Raw genomic sequence first — 27,328 nt, 5'->3', positions numbered from 1 at the left:
AGGGGATTAAGAGTACACTTATCATGAAGAGCCCTGAGTAATGTATAGAATTGATGAATCACTATATTGTACACCTGAAACTAACATAATCCTGTATGTTAACTATACTGGAATTTTTTAAAAAATTAATTAATTCAAACAATTTTTTTTAAAAAAGCAATCCGAACCCAGCAGATTCAGGAAAAGCTCTCCCCCACCCCACGCCTGACAGCTGCCTAAAAGAATCTGCATAGAGGACCTGCTCCAGGAAGAGAGCTGTCACCACAGATAACTACACTAGCACATGAACTAGGTATGGGAGACAGGGAGGAACATAGCAAGGCCTGTGGGATCAAACTCCTAAGTCCCATGGCTTCTGAGTGGCCCAGCAGATGCTTGTTTACCAGACATTTACTCTTTTTCATTGTCCTGCGAATTGCATTTCTTCCCCTTCAAGTCCCAGACCCCTGCCCCCTTCTCCTTAGATCAGAATGACCGCCCTCCAGGAATCAGAAAACTTGGCACGCACCTAGGCATTGACCCTATAACCTCTCTAGATGAGTGCCAAATGAGACCCACAGCAGGGGGACACTTCAATCAACAGGAACGGGACCCACATACACATGGCATCATGTCTGAACACAAAGGAGTCAACACTTATTATTCATTTTCATTAACTTTACCTTGATGAAAGACTCGTTATTGGTTGCTATGTACACTCGAAAAGACAAGGATGGGTTATGGTCAATGGCTTTGTAGAGAACCACAGCCCCGTGGTGGTATACGGTCTCTTCACTTTGAATAACAGGTCCCACAGGAGAAAGAGAGCTCACACGCCATTTGACGTGGGTTGTAGAATGATCCACGGTAGATTCTAATGAGGCCCCAGAACTTTTAACATGTAAGACTTTGAATGTCATATTGGCATCATGGTCTGTTAAAATATGAAGGTAAATTAGCGCTCCAGGCAGTACACGGGTTGCACACATACTCTCACACATACACTCACGTGCACACGAATTAGACTTTTAGGAAACAAATACTTACGACCCAAGCAGAGGGAATGTGGAAACTGAATGGAGATAAGACAGGTTGGGTCACATTTAACATCAAACAAGGGTCCACCGACAACCCAGGGTTTAACAACCAGGTCTGCATATTTGCTCCAGGACAAAACGCAATACTTGATGTCAACTTTTCTGTTAACCTCAAATATCAGACCAGTTTCCGTGCACTGGTAAGTTCCCTCTGTGTCCAACTTCAGTCTGTATTGGACAGATAAGAACACCTTTTTAGTCCTTATGTTTGGTCAGGGGAGGACTTCTTAAAATTATTTATGTTTTTAATTTCATTCAAAAGCACTGATGAAATTCTATAGCATTTTGAAGAAGCATCACTACCAAAGAAAACAGTCCAAGTAATTACATAAAGTGTGTGAGATTAATTAGGTTGTTTTGTGTTCCCCCTACCTGGGGTCATTTTTATGTACGAAGTTAAATTACTGACGATGTTAAATTTTCTCTATTCGCAACTACTTACAAAAACTGTTCCCTGGAAAGGAGCCTGGGGGTCACTTGTTCATTGTGTTTCTGGAGAAAAAGTACAGACATTTTAGCAAATAATACACAAGTAAATGTTATTTTCTTAAAGCAAATTAGAGAATCATATTCTTTAATGAAAAGATACTTACATTTTCAGCATTACAGTGTTCACAGTAAGGTTGGATCTTTTTCAGTTCTAAACGATAGAGAAAAGGTTTCACTTATAATGAATGTGATCGGCATTTTCAAATACAAATTTTTAAATAAATATATGTGAGATGACCAGATGACAAAATTCAGAGGTATATGCCCCTTCAGCAGTAACAATATTTAAAAGAATATTTTGGAAAATGTCAGTTTATACCTGAATGTGAATGATCTTTGGGCAATTCTTTATCCTCCCAGTCTTCTGCTGTGAACGAGATCATCACACGTGCGTCGGCACAAGTCAGTCACAGGGTAAACAGTGTACCACTCAAGCACCCACCTTCAGCTTCCCAACCAACAGAACTTTAAACATGTATTTAAACACCTCCACGAGTCAATCCAATGACACATTATGTCTGTCAATCCCACTGTAGGTCTAAGGTGCAAAAATGAGCTCGAATGTAACTCGAGTTTCAGTGTACCCTATTTTGGCACATAAATCTTTATGTGATCTTTCTATGCGGCAGCAAAGGCTTTGTCATCATCCTTTACACCTGACCCTCTCACACAAGCATGGGAGAGAAGCAGAGGAAACCGCATTGCCTGGTTCTTACTCTGAGCAGAAGCTTCCTCCGTGCAAGACCCTCCTGGCTCCCCATCTGTGAAGACAAGAGGGGCACATGAGCAATCTCTTCATTAGTTATTCCTCACTGGGGCCAGTGTCTCCACCGGAGAGCTGCAGCCCCCACTGAAGATTCCTTCATGGCCCAAGATAATGCCTGGCTGGCATCAGCCCTCCAGCTATTAGGGCTAGAGATTAGCCTGGAAGAAAAGAATTGACAGCTGATTTTAAGCATATTTAAACTTATAACTTATAAGCATATTTAAACTTATGGAACGACTGTAAGAGTCTCTGATTTAGCCTGCAGATTCCTTCCATACGGCTCAAGGCCCTATACGATCTGGCTACACATTACCTCATCTCCTGCCTGCCTCCCCGCACCTGAGGCCCCCCAGTCACTGCCTACCACTTCTCCACCTCAAAACTCACTCCTGACTCAGGGCCTTTGCACATACTGTCTCCTCTCACAAATATTCATGTTGTTTGCCTCCTCACATCTTTGTGGTCTCTGCTCAAACGTCCCCTTATCTGAGAGGCTTTCCTGACACACATGCACACTCCCCCTCCCTGAAACAGGGCCTGCCTGACATACTCACTCTGCCCCCTTCATTTTCCTTTGGGGCATCTCCCCCACCTGGCACACTGTAGTTTAGTGTTTTCTGCTTCCTGTTTCTCTCCCTACTAGAATGTAAGCTTCATGAGGACTGTACCGCAAGGGCCTGGTAAGTGCTCAGTCACTATTTTCTGAATGATTAGAATTCTGTAATACAAAAATGTATTAAGAAAGGGAAGAGCAGGGGCGCCTGGGTGGCTCAGTCAGTTAAGCGTCTGCCTTTGGCTCAGGTCATGATCCCAGGGTCCTGGGATAGAGCCCTGCATCGGGCTCCCTGCTCAGCGGGGAGTCTGCTTCTCCCTCTGCCTCTCCCTCTACCCCTTCCCCCTGCTCATGCTCACTTTCTCTCTTTCTCTCAAATAAATAAAATCTTAAAAAAAGAGAGAGAGAGAGAGAGAAAGAAAGGGAACAGCAATGAATTTTTCTATTATCTACACTGGTCACTAGTTGCATAAGCTTGGGCTATCTTTACTAAGTCTCCCCAAGCTTCACTTTCCATATCTATCCAACGGAGATTAGAATAATACCACCCCCCCAAATTTAGGAAAATTAAATGACCATTCCCTAATGCTCAGTAAGTGTTAGATAACTATTATTAACTATTATTTTGCTATGGTGATAGGTGGGACTCATTAAAAAAATTTAAGAATTCTAGACAACAACCCTGTCACTTAAGGCAAGACCTAAGGTGTCAAATGCTTGGTTTTATATTGTAAAGGTCTGAACAACCTTTGGGAGGGTCACCCCATGGGTAAGGCACTCCTCAACACATATAGCCCATGGTTTTCTGCCTTAGGAGCAGAGGAAGTGAAAGAGATCAGAGAATGCTATCCAGCTGGCAAACACTGAGTCTCTGACCAGGTCTTCCCAGCCAAAGCAGAGAAAGTGATGCAATTCTCCCCAGTTTATCAACTATGGCTTCCCTTCAATCCATCAGACGTGGGTGACCCCACATTCATGCCTGTGAGTAGAAAGCATATCCACTCAGGGAGGACGGGTGGGCCTGCATCGCCGGCTGGCCCACAGAGGAGCAAACGTTCCAACGTGGCCTACCCGGTCTTTCTACCTGACCTGAGAACGGACGTGAATGGGAGGGTACCTCTCTGGTCTCTCCCCTAATGGGAAGGATCAAAGACCTTTTAACAAAGAGAATAATCTTGGGGGAAGGCAGGACCTCTTCCACGACCTGGGGCTCCAAGGACAAGCAACCTCAGCCCACCCACAGAAGATGCCAGGGCACTCTGACTGCCAAAAATACCAAGATGTCTGACCCAGTCAAGGGCTAGCCCCTCCGTGCTCCACATACGCCCTGCTGACCACACTGACCCCACCCACCCACCAGATTTTGAGCCTATCTCGAGCCTAACTGACTCCGAATGCCTTCCACCTAGGTTGCCTGCCCTGGTGCGGCCCCGGCCCAGGCCTAGCTTCTGGACCCTGAGGGTCCTGACGCTGGACTCCACGTCCCTGTGGCCCATTACCCAGTTGTTACCTGGTAACATCAGAAACCTGGTCCCTATGCCAGCTTTCTAATTTCATTTCTACCTTAATCCAACCTATGAGGCTAGACTTTTGACTGCATTTTGAAGGATGAAATAATCCATAATGTACAGAGAATAGCAGGTGAGAGGGTGGGCACACAGTTTTTCTTTATGGGTATCAGAATATGACATTTCCACGAGGCTGCTACACACATCATTCCAGCTTCTTATCAATGTATAACGTGACTGCAAGAAACTTACAGTTACCATCACAGGTTCTCCACAGAGAAACTGCAGAGAGAATCAGATTATATACAGGACTTCTGAGTGAACAGATTTCATTTATTTTCAAGTACTGCAAAGGAGCTCTCTGACTGCCTTGCTACAGTGTTCACGGGCAGATCAGAGTCTTAAGACCTGGGGGGAAAAATCCTACAGTAGAATAAAATCACTTAAAATACAAGCTTAGTCACTCACAAAACTTTAGACAAAAACCCTATTTTATATTTAGAATCTATCCCCTTCAAGTGGTTTCATATTCAAGTTGTTCACAAATAGCTAGAACAGCATGCCAGAAACTCTAAACCACAAATGGTACATTTGCAGCGGCAAATAGTTGAGTCTGCCCTAATCTGTGAGCAGCGAGCACCACAGGAGGAAGCTCGGGCCGCTTGCGGCTGCGCAGCCGATTACGGCCGGCCTCTCAATCTCTCCTCCTTGGGGAACCTAAGAGCAGAACTGCACACATACAGTCTTGGTACCAATGCAGATCACAAGCATATGCTTTGTATGCCCCGTGTAGGGAGCTCACATTTTCAAAACACTTAGAGAAGTTTCCTAATGTTTACCTTTATTTTGCACAGAAAAAGATAATGAGCAAGCAATCGGTAACGTAAAAACCCCAAAGGCTACCGTTCCCGTTCTTCCTTTCAACAACAAAAAATAGAATCGGGAGGAAGGATAGACTCACTTGTTTGTTCTGGTTCTGGTTCCTCATTATCTACAAAAAGAAAAAAAAGTCTAAATCAAATTCTTTTGACAACCAAGAGGAAACACAGGCTGATGGGAGAATAGGTAAAATGTTTGGCTTTCGCCAATAGCAACCATTTCCTGCCTTTCTTCTTCAGCTCATCCTGTTCTCCCACTTCGCTTGCCAACTAGAAAGTATTTACCACGTATGTATTTCTTCAGGACTTCACAAAACCACGCTAGTAATAGGTCCTCAAACAATCTAAGAGATGTGTGCATTACTTTAAAATAAAAGTAAAGGCTCATAGGTTTAACCAGAATTCCATAATTAAGGAAAGGCATACATTACTCACCAGATTCACTTTCAGAGCTGCTCTCAGAGCTGCTGTCCTCCCCTGAATAAAAACATACGCCACGGGAAATACACAGACAATAAAAAATAAGAACTATTTTTTTAATTATACCTATTATAAAACAGATCTGAACTCAACTGATTTCTTCCTAATTTAATAAGTTCTCATTGAGTCTGGGGCGCCTGGGTGGCTCAGTTGGTTAGGCGACTGCCTTCGGCTCAGGTCATGATCCTGGAGTCCCGGGATCGAGTCCCGCATCGGGCTTCCCGCTCAGCGGGGAGTCTGCTTCTCCCTCTGCACCTCTCCCCTTTCATGTGCACTCTCTCTCTCTCTCTCATTCTCTCTCTCAAATAAATAAATAAAATCTTAAAAAAAAAATTCTCATTGAGTCCAAAGCTAGTCTGGTTCCTATAAGAGGGGGCTTATTTTTCTTTGGAACTGGATAAAACACACTTGAGTTATTTTAAGTATGAGCTCCGATCACCCTCTGGCTTCATCTAGTCATCGCGCAAGCCCTTCCCAGTCGTGACTTGCCCTCACTGTTCCTGTCTGGCTCCTGCATTTGCACATCTGGACAGTTCACATGCACAAGGCCAATGACACAACTGTGTAGAAATTCTGGAGTGTGCGTGCCGCTGACTGAAGCACAGGACAAACGTAGTCCATATTACCCAACTTACTTCTGGAGAGAGTGGTCCTCAAGAATGCTCCCTCCACTTCCTCACCCCCGACTCAGTGCCTCAGCCCACTGCAATCACGCTTCTGTTCCCACAGCTAGCTGGAAATCCTCTCCCTGATGTCCCTAAAGGACCACTAACCCCCAGAAAACGACTCCTGCAGGTAGACACCCACCACTCCCTCCTGCCCGCATGGCCCTCCCATGATGTCTGTCCTGGTACCCCTACCTCTCTGAGTGCTCTCCCCCGGGGCGGCCTTGCAACTCCTCTCTGCCACCACCGCCCTCCCCCACCAATTACTAACACCCCAGGCCCCACTCCCCATTCCCAGCCTCCTTTCCCCCTCGAGAGCCCTAAGAAGACACGGCTCCCACTCCGCAGTTGGATCGCGACCTCCACCTGCAGGGGTACCCGGGCCTCTCCTGGCAGACCCCAGGAACTCCCCAGGCCCAACCTGCCAGCCGGGCTCCTTCCCCACCCCCACTCCTCATCCTCTCCTCCTCCCAGTTTCCAGACACTGCCTCCCCCTCCACGCAGGCTCTGGATTCAGCGAGCACACACATGGAAAGCTATTAGCATTATTCTCAAACCCTCCTCCCTACGTCCATAACGAAGGAGTGGCAGCAGTTACAAGGAGGGAGGAAAAGATCTGAGAATCATGAGAACAGTAATAATAGCGCTAATAGCAGCTTCTTTGGAGTGTTCCATGTGCCAGGCATGTATATATGTTTACTCGTTTACATGTACTTACTCATATTTATTTACTCATTTTGTATATGGATACTTCACATATATTTATGTAAAATGCTTCACTTGTATTTACGCATGTCTCCTCATGACTGCCCAATGATGTAAGCAGAGGCCAGAACACCCCCACCCGACCCCCTGCCCCAGCTAGGATTTCAACTCACGCAGTCTGGCCGGAAACTGCACCCTCAACCATGTTGCTACACTTACACACATGCTTATTATTACTCCAGCAGGTCAGCCCCCGGGGAGCTGGTGACTGATTGGACATGGGCCTAGAGGGGGAGTGGGAGGCAGGTTCCTTCCTGCATGGGAGGATGCCTGGGTGGAGGTGAGGCACTGACTATGTAGGGACAGATGCTGGGAAATCAAGTAATGGGACGTGGCCTTGGTCTTCCAGGGCTAGAAGCACAGAAAAGGGTTCTCAACCTTGACTGCACCTTGGAATCACCTGGAGAGCTTTCTCAACACATCCATGCCCAGGACTCAGCCCTTCCCTTGAGGTTCTGATTTAGTTGGCCTGGGGTGGAGCCTGAACAGCAGTATTCTTTAAAGTATTCTTTAAAGTCTTAAAGTATTCTTTAAAGTCTCCAGATGATTGCAATGTGCAGCCAGGGCTGAGAACCACTGGCCTAGAATCAATCTATTTTAACCACTCCCCTGTTCCCCAAACTTGAACGCCAGGATGATTGCCACTCCTTCTCCAAGCCTTTCCAGATACCTCCCACTGCCTGGAAGCCCCTCCCCCAGGCCCCACCTCCAGAGTCCCCAGGGATCTGTTCAGACCCAGCCCAAAGTCACAGCTGCTGTCCTCCACCCCACCGAGTTAGCCACGCCTCCTCTGTGATCTCCCCTGTCACATGTATCCTCTGGCAAACCATGGCTGATTGTCTTGCTGTTGGTCCGCCAGGCCTGGAGCTAGGTCTTGACATCTTGAATGCATGAATGAACATCTGCCCGGCTTCCAAGTACCAAGCAGACCAAGACCAGCCTCCTAGGTCAGTTCCCTTGCTTATGGAAACTGCCACCTACCAATCTGGAGCGGTTCGCCTCCTTCTTCAGTCTCTCCTTGCCCTCCGTGTAAGGAGGCCAGCTTGCAAGCCAGCAGCCGGTCAATGCCTGAATGTAACAAAGCAGCTGCAGTCCATAAGTAAAATAAATTATAATTTTCTAAAACTGCACATGCTTCATACAGTATCAGTTTTTTAATAACTCAACATTGACTTAGGAGTACCATACCTTTTTCTTCTGAAGAGGCATTGTGATGGTCATCACTAGAACAAGAAAATAAAAAGACTTTTAAAAACTGATACAATTTTACATAAAATAATTACAAAAATCTTCAAAATGATCATTTTATTGTTTCTCCAGAAATGTTGCAAATTAAAGAACTCTCTCCCTCCTCAACGGTTTTCCTGCCCCTCTCATTCTCCACCTATGGGCTGACTCCACCTGCAGCCAAGCCAAACACACCAATGGGGCTCGTCGGGTGTGCACCTGACCCCCTTCTTGTCCCGTCACCCCCAGGAGCCAGCACCACACCTTCAAAGTTCACGGGATTGCCTTTCCATGCCCAGCCATCTGGCTTCCTCTGTCCCGTCCCTAGGCACACAGTCCCAACTGCCCAGCCCGCACTGGCCTCCAGGCCCTCCATCTGGCTCCGAGAGTCATCCTCCTTCACCCAGGTCGTCTCATTCTGCCTCTCTGGCCTCCTCCCTCGGATACAGCACCCTGAGCACTGAGGGCTCTAGAAGTTCTCTCCCTTGTCCTCACCACGGCCTGAACTCTCTGTGCCCTACGCACATGGTCTCCACTCTCCTGCTCACCGTTCTCCCCTGGACTCAAAGCTACCTGGCTTCTGTCCCACGCTACCAGTGACTCCTGGCCAACAGACCCAATGGGCCCTCTTCAGTCCTTAGTGACCACGGCCTCATTAGATGAAGGAGGTGGCGGGCTTCTCCATGGCTTCCACGTCCCTTCTGACCTGGTCTGCTGCCACCTCCCTGTGGCAGTGACCTCTCCCCTCTGTGTGTGCTTCATCTGCTGGCTCCATCCGCGCCAGCCTCCCGGGCAGCGACGTGACCCGGAGTCACCTCTGTGCACCCTCGTCTTCCCACCTCACATTGCCTCGGTGCGCCCTTCACGCCACCAGGGTTTCCCATCCTAAATCTGCACCTCCTTCCCAGGCCTCTTGTCTGAGTTCCAGGTGCCCGGGGCCTGGGGGGCACTTCAGTACTTTAAATTAACTACAGTCAGCACTTAATCGTTGCTTTCCCTCTTCATCAGAACCTGCTCCTCCTGACCTGCCTTTGCAGAGAATCACATCTCTGGGGCACCTACCTGGAACCTCCGGCAATCACCAGCTCCTGGCCCCTCTTCCTCATCAAGCAGCCAGTCCAAGTCCTCCTGAGCCTCCCTCCAGACATCTCTCAAATCTGTCCCCTCCTTGGCATACACTCTCTGCCTCAGTTTAAGTATGTTCCCTCTCTCTCTCTTCCTCTCCCTGTCTCTCACCATTGGCTCTCACCTGGTTAGTTGATTATAATTTTCTCATAATTATTATACGTACCTGCAGTCTCCCTCTCTTGGTTCATCATGTGACTATCAGTGTGATCTAATCACATCTTTGCGTATACCCTTCTGTGGCTTCTCAGTGCTTTCTGGCTAAACCTAAGTTCCTAGGCAGGACGCACAAGGACCTCCACCCTGCTCCCTCGTCTCCCACCCATGCGCTCCCCCAGAGTGAAAGATCTTCAGTGTCCCAAGCACACCCTGGATAAAACACACACACACACACACACACACACACACACACACACACACACACCCCACTCTCTCTATATCACCACCCCCCACCCAGGGTCATTGCCTATGGCCTTGCAAGTCATGTGCCCCAACTCTGGGGACTCCATGAACATGCACTATGATGTTGGGGCACCCCCTGGAGTTGTTTGTGCATATAAGTGACAGCCCTGCCCTCCCCTTGATGCCAAAACTCCTATTTATCATGTAAAAACAGCACTTCTCAAAGTATAGTCTGAGGAACAATAGAGCTATATGAGGTACCCTCTAAAAACAGTTGTTCTGAGCCCACTGAATCAGAACCTTTGATGAATAAATGAAAATACAGGAAGAAAACAACAATGATGTTATTTGCACTTATACGTGTTTAAAATCTTTATTTTCTCAATCACCCCAAAAAGCCTCTGAAGGCCATTTTACGAACGCAGAGAGAGGCTCAGACAGGTTAATTAATTTCCTCAGGGTCACAGAGCTAACAACTAGAGAAGGAGCACTTGACTCTAGACCATTATGACTTCAAAGCCCACGTATTTGCCTGGCCCAAAGCCTTCCCCCACTGCCCACCACTCCACCCCCAAGTCCCAACCCTGGCTGCAAACTGAGGACCAGGACAGCAAAGGCAGCAGACCAACTGCTTTCCCTTTCCCTCCTCTTCTTCCCCCAGGTCAGTTGGGACCCCCAGATGTTGTAAACCTCCTTGACTCAAGATTTTAGCTGGTAAACTTCCCCAAGTAGTTGGTATTTCCCAAGCTCCATGTCTCTAGGAAATACACACATTCTCGTTTTCAGACTTAAATCCTTTTGTTTTTTAATCCTCAACTCTTGCTCAAAAGGTCAGGCTGTGGTGGTGAACCTGTAATCGGGAAATGCTTCAAGAAACCAAGAAAGACTAAAATATGGTTTTTAATGAAATGTATAAAAGAACAAGCCAAACATGACATCTTTTTTCTCTAGACTCCTACCTCTTATAATGCAGTCACTATGCCTTTTAATTTGAAGATAATTATGAGAACATGGATTGAAAGTTGGCCATTCTTATTGCACAAAATATGCCTGGTTAAAACCCACTTCTGTGTTCTCAACAAAACTGTGTTTTTCTCCTTACTAGCACTTTCACTTTCCCCTTTCTGCAGCTGCTTATCTCTGTTTCCAGACTTGTACCCATCTGCTTAGATATTACAACTTTTGCTAAAACCCAGAAAGTCTCTGCATAAAACCTTCATTTTCTCCATGAAGTAGATGAGAGTGAGGAGGGTGAGTGGTGTCCAAGATTCAATTAGTGAGGCTGGGGAGTAGAAGGCCAGCTCCTGCCCAGAAACACCCGACACCAACCCCAGGGCAGAGAAGGGGGAGGGGCTTAGACGCAATGAGGAATGAGGAGGAGCCCGCCCCCCAGGCAGCTCCCGCCCACCCCCACCCCCGCCCCGCCTCAGGAAGGAAAGCCACACGGGGCAGGCCGACCGTAGTGGACCCAGGGGGCGCCTTGCCACTGCATGAATGCTTGGTGCCCGCCCTCTCTCCTATCATGGACACTGTTCTAAAGTAAACACCACAGCAATCATGGAGAGAGAGCACGCATTCCAAATGTTCTCAGTGTAATTCAGGGACTAAAGATAAGTAGGAAAGGGGCATGGACATCTACTCAGCACTTAAAACTCTTTAAATGTTGATGTGGACTCCATCATTATTACTAGGTAGAATTTTACTGCAGTTCCAACACCAGCATCAAATATAAATGTTGCCTCACACCTATCAGCTTCCGGGCCCCAGACTGGCACAGCCCCTTCCCTTAGGGGAAGGGGGAAACAAAAACATCCTGCATCTTGTCACAGTAAAATCCCTGAGCTGCTGCAGGACGGAAAGAACAGGCTTAAAAACCTCAAAGAGCTAATATTAAATGAGGGTGTTTATTGAATGTTTGTTGGAAAAATGAGGATTCTATGAAACTATGTGCAAATGAGCAAAACCAATTGTTGTCAGAATTAAGTCATAGCTGCAATAAAATGAAACCTGAGAGCAATACCAAATCTTCATGTAGGTGCAGGACCTTAAAACTTCCAAAGTGCTTTCAGACCCACGAGAGCACCAAGCTCCTCACATGAACTCTGCCAGGAAGGCAGGGCAAGGACTGCCATCCCAACGTGCAGATGAGGACACTGCAGCTCAGAGGTGCCCAGTCACGTAAGCCAAACCCACACGGGCCGGTGAAGGATGCACGAGAACCAGAATGCCTGGACAGGCTGATATCAGGCATCAGAATGATTTCACCCAATTTGGCTCCATAAGTAATAATTCTCTACCCAAATATTTTTAACAATACTTAAGGTAAAAATAAAACCTTAATATGATAATGGCTTGTATTTGTTAAATGTTTACTGTGTGCTGGAAATTAAGTCAAGGACTTGGCATTATGTCTATTAGCTCATTTAACCATTAGGACCATCTTTTAAGTGCCTGACACCGGCCTAGTAGCATCCCCATTTCACAGAAGAGAAAATAATGCTCAGAGATCTTGGGTAACTTATCCAAGAATCCTGGTCCATCTGATTGGAGAGCCCAAGCTTTTACCAGTACAGTTTTACAAAAGAAAGCTGAAAATTCTGCCAAGTAGATAACGACAAAACATCAGTCTTTCTTCCTACTAGGTTCCTACTGCCTATGAAGGTAATTCTCAACTGTAGGTAAACAGAGTTTTTAGGCATACATAATATGCCCCAAATCCTCCTCTAACTTTTCACCAGAATTAAACCAAGTAGTATTTTACTTCTTTTAGCACCTATCAACCTTCTAGAAAACAGACCATAACAAGTAAAGTAAAACCCATAAGTAAATCAGTTAAAGAAAGTGGAAAAGATTTTATGTTAGTCACAAACCAGAGTTAAAATGCACAATCATGAAAAAACTATACTTCCCGGGGCATAATCGCAATGCAAATAATATTCTCTATAATATAGATCTCTTTTCCATCAACTCAAATTAACAAACGCCTATTTACCATATGACAGATGCTGCGCTAGGCAGAGGGGATATAAAAGTAACACAAGACACATGAACCCTGTCCCCAGGGGGCACCCAAATGGAGGTGGAGACAGATCAGAAAACAAATACATATGTATATGATGCAGGAGGAACAAAATAAAAATAAAAATAAACATAAGCTATAGTGTTAGCCCAGAGCAGGCTCTGAAGAACTAGGAAGAACCAAACTCTTATGCTAAGATCACAGGCATGTGACTGACAGCCAATTAAACCATGATGCTAAGACCATCTTGCATTTTCAAAAAGCACTGCATCCCCAAAAACAGGATCCTCTAGCTGTTAGGCTCAGAAAAAGCTGGAAACAAAAGGAACCTACAAGATCTTCCAGTCTGATGCATCATTTTACACAGGGAGATGGCAAAATAGGAGAAGGCAAGTGAATAAATACCCACGATCACATAGCTAGTTATAAGCAGACACAATCTCACAACTTGTCTCAGGTCTCCTGGTTTCCTTATCAATTCATTCATTCAACTAACACGTGTGGAGTGTGTGTGCCAGATATGAGTGAACAAAGCAACCGGTCTGTGCTTTCCCCAGCCCACCAGCCTGATGGGGAAGCCTGACTTCCTGTATCTAAGACAGGAAGTGCTTTGAGAGAATGACAAAAGAGCTCCTCTAAGATTGAGGAATTGGGGAGGGGTCCCTGGGGAAGTGACATTTAAGCTGAGCGACAAAGGACAGCAGAAATGGACAAGAGAGAAGGACTGGGAGTAGTGGGGGCAGCTCCTGTCTGAGACAGGAAGGAGCGGATCAAGTTCCAGGAACAGGAGGAAAGCAAGTGTGGCCAGGGGGAGAGAAGCAGGAGATGAGGAAGGTCAGGGAGGTGGAGAAATCCTAACTCTGTAACCAAACTGATGGTAACCCCAAGGATGCTAAGTGGCAATTATTCAGTCTGCTGAGTAGTCTCTATATTTCCATCTTGGGAAGACTGACATCTTAAAAGCAGAGGAGGAAGTCAATAGTGCAGGGTCCCAGAATCTGCTGTCTTCAGTGTCTTACATGGGGACCACATGAACCCGTGCAACCCTCTGACTACCTGCAGGTTAAGACACTGCTTGTGTTGAGTCCAGAGGCCTAAGTATTTCCCCAAAGAAAACCTCAGTACCCCAGGCCACAAGAGCCAGTCCCCCTGCCCAGGCAGTCGTAGTAGTAGGTGACAAAAACCTCCCACAGGGCTGTGTAACTTTAAAGCACACTCCAAGGAAACTGTCTGCATTCAGAACTGAGCTCTAGAAGCCAAAAGTCCCCTCCATACAAGCCGGGACAGAAAGACTTCCATCCATGCCAAGCTCTCCAAGACCAGCCCTGGGGTAGATCGGAGACTCAATAAAGGGAAAGTGGGGGCAGGTGGAGGAGTGGGGGACAGGAGAGATGTGGGTACCCTAAGCCATCAGCTGTCCAAAACCTTGAGGATACTTCCTGAACCAAATTGGCTTCCCATCATGACCTAGTTTCTTTTCTTCTTTCTTCCCAAAGATCACCACTTCCAATCAGCTTGTTCACAAAAGAAGAAGCCATCCTATGGGTTCTTTTCTTCAATGTTCAGGTCCCTGAATGAGAGCACAGTCTTGGGTTCCTCCAAAGGTACTTAGTGCTGGTAAAGATGGAAAATCCACAGGGCTGGCTCAACAGGCTGGCTCCTTCACCTACCCGCCATCCCCTTTTTAAATTTCTCCAGTAGGAAAAAATAATGGTGGAACTGGTAGATCTTTGGGTACCAAAAGGCTAAAGGACTCATTGCATATTATTTGGAATAGGCAAAAACTGGAAACAACTACCATGCTCATTAAGAGTTAAGAAATGGATGAACAAAATGTGATATAATCATATAATGGAATATTATGAACAATGAAAATGAAAGAACTGCTTACACACAACAATGTGGATCAATCTCACAAACATAATGTTGCACAAAACAAACCAGACGTGAAGGTTATATGCTATATGATGCTATTTTTATAAAGCTTACAAATAAGCAAAACTAATCTCTCATTCCTTTGGGAAGGAGAAACAGGACTATGAGAAATCGGAGTGTGAGAGGGGCTTCTAGGGTGCCATATTTTATGTCCTGACCTGGGCAATGGTGACATAGACGTGTTCACTTTGTGATGTGCCACTTAAGATGCTTGTGTTTTCTGTATGATTGTGTACACACACACACACACACACACACACACACACACACACGGGTTTTCAGCATCTCGGAAAAGGAAAGTATCTAGAACTCTGGCTTTACAGACCACAGTTGTGAATGGAGAATGACCCTGGCTGGTAGGGGAGCAAGATGAAGAGGCTAAGTGCATTGAGGATATGGCCTAAAAGGCAGCTAGCGGTGGGGCGGCAGGAAGTGGGGGAAACAGTTTCAGGGTTTACTCCCTTCCTCCTTCTTGTACCTGTCGGTGAGAGCTTAGCCTAATGTACGCCAAAGGGACGTGGGGCCAGGAGAGAAAAGGGCTGGGACCAGGCTGGCAGGGAGAAGGGAGGCTGCTGGGACATTTCCAGCAGTGACAAGCTAAGGAGGGCAAGAGGAAAAGAGAAAGAAATCCTGAGTGAGCAAGGAGAGCTCTCCTGAGCTGAAGATGTGCGGGGTGGGGAATTCCCATGACTCAGCCCAGTAGAAGGAACTTCTCTTCTCCGCTCCTTGAGCCAGTAACATCTGACATACACCTGCATTAATGGAGTTATTGCACTGCCCTGCAGTAATTTGTTTCTAAGTCTGGGAACTGAAAAAACAATGAGTGTGAGCGAGGGGGTGTGTATAGCCAAGAATTCCACATCTCCATCATCCAGCACATGGTTTGGCATATAATTTGCACCGAAAAAAAAAAAAAAAGTTCATTGAACAAATAAATGACAGAAAGACTAGGGTAGACATAAAGACTCTATTCCTCAGTATTTAAAAAATCTGTAACAAACAGCTTAAATGGCCAAAAATATTAGAAGGGAATGCTGTGCAGCTACTAAAAATTACAAGCAACTTTACAGTTTACAGAGACTTGCACCTCACCCTTGGCTGATACTGAATTTTATGGACTTTGTTGCCATGCTGAAACATGAAAATGACACATTAGCAACAATCTCCCTGAAGAGGCCAGGAAGATCAGAGATGGAGGACTAAGGAGTGTTCGTGGAAAGAGGTGGGGAGGGTCCATATCCTACAGTAATACCAACAAGGGCTGGTAGTTCTGGGTGACCAGCAGAAAAATTCGGTTAGCTCTGTTTGTGTAAATAACTGTGTTAATGTCACATGCTATTTTTCAATTCACTTCCTCTCTTTATTGGTTTGGCAGGGGGAAAACTTTACTTCTAGCAATAATTTAAAGTTCTCTTTAACAATCATTCCCAAGACTTGCTGTTGGGTGAACACCTCTATAAGAAGAGTTTTTGATTTTCAACGGGGACTCAGTTCGTGTCCTACTGTGGTTTTGTTCATGATCCGAACGTCAAGAAATCAAATTAGTAAAACCTAGCTACACACAGACTTTTCTAGGCTGCTTTCCTGATTGCAACAGTGTTTTAAAGAAAGGGCAGTGGCAGAAAAAACAAACCTCCCTCCTCCCTGTGAGAAACTGGGCCTAATGTTTAATGATCCACGGAAAACTGAAGTCGTGGACACTTTAAACCTTGGCAGTCTCTCCTTGTTCTAGTTGCTCCTGTAGAAACTCGGTTTTGCAGCAGTGACTGTCCAAAAAGAAAATTTTCTGCAGTCTGAATCCTTGCTGAGCGTTTCTGCACTGCTTAGGGTGACTTCCTGCACGTGCTTAACGGCAATGAAAGGATTACCTAAAGGATATATTTCACAAACCGCCCATCACACGTCTTGCTGAACACCACATCCAATGCTAAAAGCCTCCTTCTGCAAATGACAGTAACTCTGGAGAACACGCCCACAGTATCCTTAGAACATCCCCAAACTAGCTCTTAATATAACATTCCCATGTAAAAAGCAGTTGCTTTTAAAGCTCTGCTGAGGGACGCCTGGGTGATCCAGTCGGTTAAGCGTCTGCCTTCGGCTCAGGTCAAGATCCCAGGGTCTTGGGATCGAATCCCGCATCGGGCTCCCTAATTGGCGGAGAGCCTGCTTCTCCCTCTGCCTGCCGTTCCCCTTGCTTGTGCGTGCTCTCTCTTTCTCTCTGACAAATAAATAAATAAAATCTTTAAAAAAAATAAAGGTCTGATGACAAACAGAAGCACTGGCTACCTTTACTGTAATAGCAGAAATCCTTCAAGCAATGTTGACTGGAGCCTTCTGCGAGCGAGACGTTGTGTTAGCGCCACATCGCGGGTGAGGGGCTGCCGGGGGTGGGGCCTCCACATACGGGCAAGGGCGGCGTTAAGGGAGCTAATCCTACCCTCGACCCAAACAATTTAAAAGCCGACAGTGTTCAGCAAAACCCCGGGCACCCTCCTGGAGTGAGTCCTCTTCCAGGTACAGAGGGCGCAGGGGCTCCCGAGAGCTGAAGCCCGGGAGCTAGGGGCAGATGAGGACAGCAGAAACCGAGGCTCGGGGGCGGAGAGTCACAGTGGAGGCGGGAAGCGCGCGAGTCCACCCGCGGGGAGCAAGGGGGTGCCGCATGGCGACCTGCCTTCCCCGGCACTCGCCGGCCGCCCGCAGCCGCCTCCACCAGAAGGATGTGAATACATCGGGCCCACCTGCCACCGCGGCGACGCGGGGCAGCCGGCGCCCAGGGAAGCGCAGCCGCAGGGAGCAGCAGCGCCGCCTGTAGGCCCCGCCTCTGGGCCGGGAGCGCGGGGCCTCCGGAGCTGCGCGCCCCCGCCTCCCGCGCGGGCACCTGCGCGCGACCCCGCCGCCGCCTGCCCTACCCAGGTGCGGCCCGCCGAGACCCCGGAGCCAGGGATAGAGGGTCCGAGTCGGGCCCGGGGGGCGCATTGGCTCCCCACGCTCTGTGCCCGCGCGCAGCAGGCGCCGCCCGCGAAGTGTGCTTTGTTTGTGCGGCGGGAGCGGGGATGCCGGGACGGGAGTGGAGCCCTCGCCCCCTCCGGCACAGGGCAAAGGCAGAGCCCGGGAGGGGCTGGGGGTGCCGAAGGGGGCAAAGCCTCTTCTGCAACGCGTCGACGTTGGGCCCGGCCGTCCCCCGACCCCGCTCTGCCCTTTCTCCCTCCGAACCCCCCAGCCCCGCAGATGCGCTCACCTGCTCTCCACGACCCCCACGCCGCGGCTCATCGTCGCTCTGCGGCTGGGAGGGGGCGCCACGCGCGCCCCGGGCTCGGCGCTCAGTGCGTACCCGGGCGGCTGCTGGAGGAGCTCGCGTGCGGAGCGCTGCCCTGCACACTCGGAGGCGGCCGACGCTGCGCGGGGAGGGAAGAGGGCGAGCGAGAGCCACCGGGGGAGGGGACTGACTGGGAGGGGGTGCCGGGCGCGCATCCGCAGCGGCGGCCGGAGCCTGCCGAGGCTCCGGTAACGGAAACGCACGCTCGCCGGCGGCCCCGCGCGTGCACACCAGCGTACACACTCGCACACATGCGTGCGCACACCGGCCCAGCCCCGGCTGCATGTCGGCGCCCTAGCCCCGAGGGAACTCTGTTTGATGACCCTAAGCGGCGGTTTCTGTGAAGAAGGACCCGCGCTATTCTCTCAGGAGGGGTCGGAGAGCTCAAGTCATCCTGACTGGGGTCTGGCTACTCCAGTATCTGGGGATTTTCACTGGGGACATGAGACACCCCCACCACCAAGGGGTTCCCAGATTTGCTTCTTAGGATCTATAAACCCCCTGAAATTCTGTCAGGTTTTGTATCTGAAATACAAGCGCCTGGAATGAGGCACCACTGCCTAGACCGTTGGTGGTCTTCACCGCACACTGTTCTCTTTTACCCCATTTTTCAGCATGGCTGCTTGTCTGTTTTGTGGCATGGTGGCTTGTCACAGCACCTAGCCCAGGTCTGGCTCACTTCAGGGCGACTGCAGGAAGGAGGCAAAGGCAGAGTCCAGGATGGGTCGGTCCTCTAACTGGCAGCCTTCTCTTTGCTGTTCTGAAATTCTCCACAGACTGAAATACCCCTGACCTCCTGGAAATGGCCTCAAGTAATGCCTGAAGCTGGGGAAGAAAATGGCTCATTGCAGCTTGAAGAGACATCTGTCTTTGAGATTCCTCCAAAAGGCTCAGTCCCGTGCCTGCCTCCCTGTGACTGGAAGGTCCTGCACTGGCAGTGTGGGTGAGCACAATAAAAGTCATAACTCCTACCAGTGGAATACCTGTGAGTCCAACACTGTAGTCGACACTTTATATTCTAAGAAAGAGCTGCCCTGGCACTGTTACTGGGCCTTGATGTTCTCCCGCCGAACATCAACAATTTTGCAGAACATCAACACCAGACAAGGCCTCTCTGGGACCATGATGGATCAAGACAAGAACAAGATCACTCTGCAATCCTGTCGGAGCACAGACAAAATGTGAACATGGTCCAAGCCACAAAATACCGAACATACAGCTATCCTGGCTAATAAGAGGGACTGCTGCTTCTTGGCCACTCATGCCCTTTGCCTTACTTGAGTCTGCCCTCTCTATGGCTAAGATTTATGAAGATACACATTCATAGAACTACCCCTGCTTTCTTAAGCCTGTCCCCAAGTCAGTTAACAAGAGCCCAGATCCTTTATTTTTTTTTATTTTTTTTAAAAAGATTTTATTTATTTATTTGAGAGAGAGAGAATGAGAGACAGCATGAGAAGGAGGTGAGTCAGAGGGAGAAGCCGACTCCCCGCTGAGCAGGGAGCCCAATGCGGGACTCGATCCCAGGACTCCGGGATCATGACCTGAGCCGAAGGAAGACGCTTAACGACTGAGCCACCCAGGCGCCCAAGAGCCCAGATCCTTTAATGATATTTTCTAACATCCTCTCACTGAGACACCGTCATGGCGTCCCTCACCAATGAGTAATAAATCCAGCTTGTATAACTACAGGTGTATTCCAAGTGGTCTTTGGCAAGAGGACATTAAAAATAAATTATCTTGCTTAATCATTGCAATAACAACACAAGGTAAATATTACACCTTCTTTACATATAAGCTAACTGGGGTTCTAATAGATCATAAAACTGGAGCTCACACGGGGCCACCAGCTGTCAGTGAAAGCTGGTTCATGTTCACATGGGCTTGTGGGGAGCCAGACTAGTCTGTTGCCTACCCACACAAACTTTGGCTTCCAGATGAGCCTGAGCTCTAACCCCAGTTCTGCTATGGGAATTTGAGCAAGTTATTTAACTTTTCTCAATCTCAGCTTCTTTGCCCCTCCCCCCAAAGAGGGGATGTCTAAGAACTGGTATTTTTTTAACTGAGATATAATTGACAGATAACATTGTATCAATTTCAAGTATACAACATAATGATTCCTTAATTTGTACATATTGTGAAATGATCACCACAATAAGTCTAGTGAACATCCATCACGGCAGAGTTACAAATTTTTTTCTCATGATAAGAACTTTAAGATATACTCTCTTAGCAACTTTCAAATCTATAATACTTATAATTAACTATAAGGAATTGGCATATTTTGTATAAGCTCCCCAAGTGGCCAAACCCAGCACCTGTTGGCCCACAGTGGTTTGGGATCTACTGGCCCTATACTCCCTTTCCCTCTTTCCCATTCACTTCTCAACCAATTGTAACATTGTTCCTGACCCACTGCCCACTCTTGCTAAGGTCAGCAGTTACCTTGCAGCTGCTAGATCTGAAGTATACTTTTCCATATGCTATTGACTCACTTGACCATTCTCCCCTTCCTGAAATTCTCCTTCTTTGGCTTCCAGGAGGCCAACATGGTATGATAAGCAACTGAGGCCCAGAGAACTAAAACACTTGATCCAACAGCCTGTGAGACACTAAAGCCTGTAAACCACCATGTGAGTGAGCTTAGAAGTGGATCCTTTACCCCATGGTAAAGGATGGCTGCAGCCCTGGTGGGCCAAGCTACTTCCAGATTCCTGACCCATGAAAACTATGACATAATAAATGTTTGTTGTTTTAAGCTGCTAAATTTTGGGATAATTTGTTATGCAGCAGTAAACAACTAATACAAACAGGAAACAAGATGTTATGGTTAGTGCAGTAGAATCACATCATTTGCACTTCAATTTAGGTAAATTCAACCTTAGTGGGTTTTGAAAAAGAGGGAGAGAGAACAACTTATACGGTGTCGACAATTCTGCCTTCTACTCCAGTGAAATGACAGGATAAGATGAAAAAGGTAGGTCTGGTTTCATTAATCAGTCTCTGTTCCAGTCCTGGGCGCCTCTCACAGAGGAGAAAGTCTTGATGCTGGCTGTGCAGCTCATATTTTTAACTATCCATATTTAGTACAAAGTGGGGGAAATGAGGCTAATTCACTGACTTGGGTTCGATATATAATGCAGTCAAAATAACCCCTGAAATCCCTTAACTCATCAGGACCTGAGCCCAGGAGTCCCCAAGCAAAGAATAGTACTCACCTTAGGCCAGGGCCAGCCCTGGAAACTTGCTCCAGAGGGCCCCCCGTGGCCCTCCTCCATTCGTACCTCCCACAGGATGAGGAGCCAATGAGACCCAAGGGATGTGCCCTTCTGGAGACTGTTCCCCCCCACCCAACTTGGAGACCAAACTCAGGGGATAAGAGATCCCAAATTCCCTGTCCAAATGGTCCTGAGCCCACTTCTAGGGCCTGCATAGGACTTTTTCCCAGGTCCAACTTTCTGTGGATGGAGCATATCACCAGAGTGTACAGGCCAGGGTAAGGGAGACCAAGGGCAGCTGCTTAAGGGGATATGGATGGCGCTTGGGTGGTCCACATGGGAGCTGAGTGGTCCACATGTGTGTACAGAGCCCTTCACCATGCGGACAAGGCAAGCAGTGGAAAACCAAGAGGGTGGCCTATGGACCCTGAGCCAGCTCTCCTAATGTTGCCTCACACTGGTAATGGACTCTGAGAAGTCTAACTTGACCTGATCTTCCACATCATTTTACAGGAATATCTGTCAGGTCAGGAAAATGGAATGTATTTCATTTAACAGTGGGCTAGCTTGATTTATAACTTCTAAATATTTAGACATATTACATAGGGACATTCATCGTTACTGTAGACTTGGGTCCAAATGATCAGGAAGTTCTGGCCAAGAACTAAATTGCTTGTATTTACTTCAATTTACTCTAGTTTTGGCCTCTCTTTGCCTGAGGAAGTGGAGGCCAAGGCATCATTTGAATGGGAGAGAACACCACAATAAAGTGATTACTTTTCCATCTCCTTCTCCTTTTATTTAAATATATTTGTTTATTATTTTTCCCAACACATTTGGTTAAATCCATGAAGATGGTGTGTCTTCCCTCTCTGAGGCCCAAATGAGGCTTATTCTTGGGAACCCCTGATGGTAAAGTCCATGCTTGGATTTTTTGTTTTGTGGTGGTTGTTTAATCTTTTCCCTGGGGTAAATACTCATCTCAGTTAGGAGTGTTCATTCCAGACCATTTTCCCCAAACCTTCCCATATATTGTAGAAAATGCCATTTTTATGTATGTTTGTCTCAAAAATTGTGTGACACATGCACTGCTTTTCAGTTTGTTTTTACTCTACAGTGTATCTCAAAGGTCTATCTTAAGGACAAATTTTGTTATTTATATATTTAGCACTATTTGATTTATATAATTTTTAGTCTCATTTTGATACTAAGTATGAAATTTGTATGTGAGTCCTGCTTGTTTTTGGATTAAAAAGTAAATTTATTTATCTTAATTTTTAGAGAATGGAGTATTAGTAGAGAAAGATTTGAAGAGAGGATTTCCTGAAGATATCTTGGAGAATTCCTTAAATACTATAATATCAGGGGCACCTGGGTGGCTTAGTCGACTCTTGGTCTCAGCTCAGGTCTTGATCTCAGGGTCGTGGGTTCAAGCCCTGCATTGGGCTCCATGCTGGGTGTGGAGCCTACTTAAAAAAAAAAAAAAAAAGATACTGTAAGATCAGAGTGAGAATCGTTCCTTGAAGCTGTGAAACAGGAGAAGATCAGGCATTTCCTGATTTAAGTATGTCAAAGACTACTCAGTTTTCTCTCCACATCTGTTTTCTCTGTGTCATAGACTCTTGTCTTCTGTACCAGGCCTAGAAAAGCAGATGCAGCCAAGATATCAACACTAAGAAGTTCTTTTGCTACTGACATTATCCAGTAGAAGTCTTTAGTTATGTATTCAAACAACTCTGGGTTTTCTTCCTAAAGGCCATTAATACATTCTCTTGGGTTCTGAGCTACCTTAGAGCTTGCAGTGTTTGTTTTCTAGAATGAGGGCATCCAGTTTTTTTGTTGAAGATGCTTTTCATGGCATCCTAGGACTTGCTATGCACCGGTTTCTCCAAATGACAAAACAAGCAGTCCTCCAGCTTCCATGGAAAAGGAGTGTTGCCCCCCGGCTCCACTGTCAGTCGGAGCTCACCACAGTACACCTTCCTTCCAGTGAAACACACCACAACTGACAACACAGCCCTTTGCCCAGAACTAACAGACTTCCAGCACTGAAGTTAAATCATTTATCTAGAAGAATCTTTATCTGGTTGTAATGGACTGAATGTTTGTGTCCCCTGCCCACATAATTTAGATGTTGAAACCCTACCCCCTGATGTGGTGGTACTGAATGTGAGGCCTTTAGGAGGTAATTAGGCATGCATGAAGTCATGATGGTGAGGACCACCCCCCCCCCCATAATGAGATAAGTGTCTTCTTAAAAAGAGAAAAACAGGACACCAGAGCTCCCTTTCCATCTTGTGAGGAAATAGCAAAAAGGCAGCCACCTGCAAGCCAGGAAGAGAACTCTCACCAAAAACCAAATCTGCTAGCACCTTGGACTTGCCCAGCCTCCAGAACTGTGAGAAATAAATGTCTGTTGTTTAAGCCGCCCAGGCTGTGACATTTGTTATGGTAGCCCAAGCTGATCACACACTAGTCTTTACGCTTCTGTTGTCAACAAATGTTATTATATTTTGGGGAGGACTATTCTGTTTCTGCCTTTATCTGGCAGTCTAGACTTTATCTCTTTGCTTCATTTACTTTGAGACAGAAAGTATGTGAGGAGGAATTTGAGGAAAGTAACTTCAGCTAGGAAGTTATCATTCTTCCCTCCTACAACCCCTGAGATCCCCATTCTAATCATGCACCTGAAGATGTAACTACTCAAAGATGATTTCCAGATCTAGTTTTATGACACATCATCATGTCTCCGATGAACTCTAGGGCTGTTACAGAACAATAAAATATTGCTCAACACAATTTTAACTCGTCCTAATTTTTAAAATTAAAAATCATCTGGGTTTTTTTTTTTTAGGAGGAAATAGGATAATTGTAATTCCAGAAAAAACTGGAAATTTTCCTTTTAGTGTGATTTACTATCATTTTACGTATAAACCCTGTCTTCCCATTTTTGATGACAGAATCCATAAGTACAGGTCAGGATGTTAGTTTGAGCTGAAAACAAATTTAGTAAAGGGCTTGCTACACAAAGGGGGATCCACGGGCCAGCAGCATCGGCATCACCTGGAAACTTGTTAGAAATGCAGAATCCCAGGCCCACGCAGACCTACTGAGTCCCAATCGACATTTTAACACAACCTCCCGGTGATCTGTAAGCACTGCAGTTATGAGAAGCACTGATATAAAGATATTGGGTAGTTCATAGACTCTCCAAGAGGGTCAGAGAGCAGATTTGGGATATTGCTGTCTGGAACAATACCCCAATCATTCCACAGAGGGGCTCAGCGAGGACAGGAGCCTGGACAGCCGCTACTGGGCAGCAGACTGCATTCACCTTTGGAGCCCGTGTGGGTCCAGTCCCTTTTTCATCTCTCTAGCTTCCAAGCCGAGGCACAAGGGAGATGCGGAAGGTTGCTGGGGCCCACGTGACAGCCTCCCCCCCCCCGCCCCGCCCCCAGCTTGGGGGAGGCCAGGAAAGGGGCTGGCATTTTCGGTTTAAGTAATGACAGGAGGGGTGTGCCTCCGAAGGGGAGGGAGTCTTCAAAACATAGGCAAGGAGGTTCAGCTGCTGGGTGGCCGTAAAAAATGGCACATCTCCACTTCCTACGTATTTCTTTTTGGAGGAATGGTGGAGCCCAGCTCTGCCATTATCTCCCCAGTCACCTTTAGCAAATCTAGCCTCTCTTCCCTCGCCTTTCGTATTATTTTAGCATGATGGCTTCTATTTACACAGAGCTTTATAGTTTGCAAAGCATGTTTTCCTTTGAGCCACAGAACAACTCTGTGTAATAGATAAGGAGGGTAGTATAATCTCCACTTTATAGGTCGGAAAAGAGAGGCACAAAGTGACCTGTCTGCAAGTGCTGAGACCAGGAATCTTCGAGCTTCAGGCACTGTAACCCGGAACCACAGTTAAATGAGTTAATTCATGTGAAAGTAAACTGAGAGTGTAATGTGTTATTCCAGTGAAAGGTATTTCTTATCACTCCGGCATTGTTGCACAAATACGCTTCCTGGTGGACTGAATCACCCACCACGATCCTGTGGGTCCCAGAATCAGCAATCCCCTTTCTCTCCTTGTGGTATGGTAAAACTATCGCCAGGAAAAGTTAATAATTAATATCAGTGCTGGTGTGAATATTAATGAGCAATAAAAAATACCACAGGAACCCAGATGGAAGAACTGACTAAACTAAAATTGTTTCGCTGTTTACAGTCATCTGCAGAAAGTGACTGAGAAGACGTTAAACATTTCTTCTGAACTATTTTTGAAGAACTAAAATAGCCGCCAATTCAATTATTTGTTCTTTGTCCTCATACTTTATAAATTCTTCTATGAGTTCCCGTGTCCAATTCTAGGAGGTAAAAAGGCAGCTAGAGAAAGGCCCAGGACAATGATTAGACCAGAATTCAGGTCTTCTGTTCTCAAAATCAATGTTTATTTTGAGTTCCTAAATAATGAGGCTTTTCTATTTTTTTTTCTAGAAAGACACAAGTTACCTTTTATCTCTTTTAACAGTAGGTCACACCCTATGGTTCCTTCATCATCTGTTATGAATTCCACTAACTCCAGTTCTTTCTTTGTCATTGATGTTACATCAAGTGAAAGACTTTTCAACAGGGTTTTTAATTGGGTGAGTTCTCAAGGTCAAATGTCTTTGGCAAAACCTGCCCAAGGAAATAAGTTTTCAGCTAACATAGTGGAGGAAAGATTATTACACTTTTTTTACTATTATGAAGTCCCTCTGTGCAAATATATGATAATAAATGTTATCACCATCCCCTCTAAACTGAAATAATTTTATTCACATTCATTTATTTGCCTAAAATTGAGAGATTTTACTAAGAAAGAAAGGAAGAATGATTATTAGGACAACCAGGAGTCTTCTCTTCCTTGAACCTCACTGCTCTGTGACTGTGACCTTGGACAAGTAACTTGTCTTCTCTGAGCTTCAGTTTTGTTCTTTGTACAATGAGAATAGTAGGATCATAAGCATATTGTTAGGATTTAGCTAGTGCATATAAAGTAACTAGTTCAGTGCCCAGCACAAAGTAAGTGCTCAATAAACATTAACTACTGCTAATACTGAAAAGGATTGCATGATTTACGCACTAGATTGGAGCTACTATGAAGAGAACTGTATGATGGCTACAAAACTTGAATTAGAGTGTGAGCATATAACAAGGATTATTTTGCTGGGTGTTATATTATTGTTGAGCTTTCTCCTATCACCATTTCAAGGAATTCTGGGAGCTAAATGGAATATTAAGATTAGATAGTTTCAGATTCTTGGACAACTGAGGTTTAATTTCCCCGGGTAGAAATGGTGACCACAGTAGAGTTGGATGTGTGTTAACCTGCATTATCTAGATACAATATCTAGATAGTAGCCTAGAACAATGACACTCAGCCTCAGTTTGACAAAACTTCAGGTTGTCTCCAGATATTTGTAAGCATACAACGAATTCTTCAAAATGAACTTAACTAAGATAAATCTTTATGCATGCAGTATATACTGTGTTCTGGCATTATTTTATGCAACATTTACTGAGCTCTGACCACGTACCAAGCATCCTGGTAGGTACTGGAGATACAGTGACAAGTGAAAGTAGAGATGGGCCCTGCCTTCCTGGAGTGGGCAACCTCTTAAGGGAGAGGACTTTAATCACATAATTGCCCAAGTCAATGTTAAAATTGCAACTCCAGCATTATGAATAGGAGATACATGATGCTCTGAAAATATACAATAGGGGAAAAGCCTACACAGGAAGATAAGGAAAGTTTTCCTGAGCAAAGTCATGCCCTTTTTCCATCTGAGGCATGAGGAGCATAGTGGACATGTTCTGATGCAATCTGGAATTAATCCAGGTTTTGTGGGGCTTAAAGAGCATATAATTTGGGAAGT

At 46.2% G+C, this 27,328-nt stretch overlaps 1 protein-coding gene across 1 annotated transcript in view; it reads right to left on the bottom strand.

The window, feature by feature from the left end:
- LOC112819950 (uncharacterized) overlaps positions 1 to 21,482 on the bottom strand; it is a 34,603-nt gene extending 13,121 nt beyond the window's left edge. Inside the window, exons 1-12 of the mRNA XM_025866812.2 lie at positions 21,423 to 21,482; positions 18,127 to 18,542; positions 8,369 to 8,403; positions 8,162 to 8,248; positions 5,706 to 5,747; positions 5,354 to 5,383; positions 2,282 to 2,326; positions 1,885 to 1,932; positions 1,670 to 1,716; positions 1,519 to 1,568; positions 1,027 to 1,244; positions 663 to 913 (exon numbers count right to left, since the gene is read on the bottom strand). Of these exons, the coding sequence (XP_025722597.2) occupies positions 663 to 913; positions 1,027 to 1,244; positions 1,519 to 1,568; positions 1,670 to 1,716; positions 1,885 to 1,932; positions 2,282 to 2,326; positions 5,354 to 5,383; positions 5,706 to 5,747; positions 8,162 to 8,248; positions 8,369 to 8,403; positions 18,127 to 18,542; positions 21,423 to 21,482 (1,329 nt within the window). The remainder of the gene's footprint in view (positions 1 to 662; positions 914 to 1,026; positions 1,245 to 1,518; positions 1,569 to 1,669; positions 1,717 to 1,884; positions 1,933 to 2,281; positions 2,327 to 5,353; positions 5,384 to 5,705; positions 5,748 to 8,161; positions 8,249 to 8,368; positions 8,404 to 18,126; positions 18,543 to 21,422) is intronic.
- Positions 21,483 to 27,328: the final 5,846 nt, after the last annotated feature.

Source organism: Callorhinus ursinus, unplaced genomic scaffold (genome assembly GCF_003265705.2).
Source record: "Callorhinus ursinus isolate GAN/ISIS: 27379988/994484 unplaced genomic scaffold, GSC_fseal_2.0 scaffold1, whole genome shotgun sequence".
In the NCBI taxonomy this organism is placed as follows: domain Eukaryota; kingdom Metazoa; phylum Chordata; class Mammalia; order Carnivora; family Otariidae; genus Callorhinus; species Callorhinus ursinus.
Note: the sequence above shows the minus strand (reverse complement) of the source record. Positions and strands in the feature narration are given on the sequence as shown.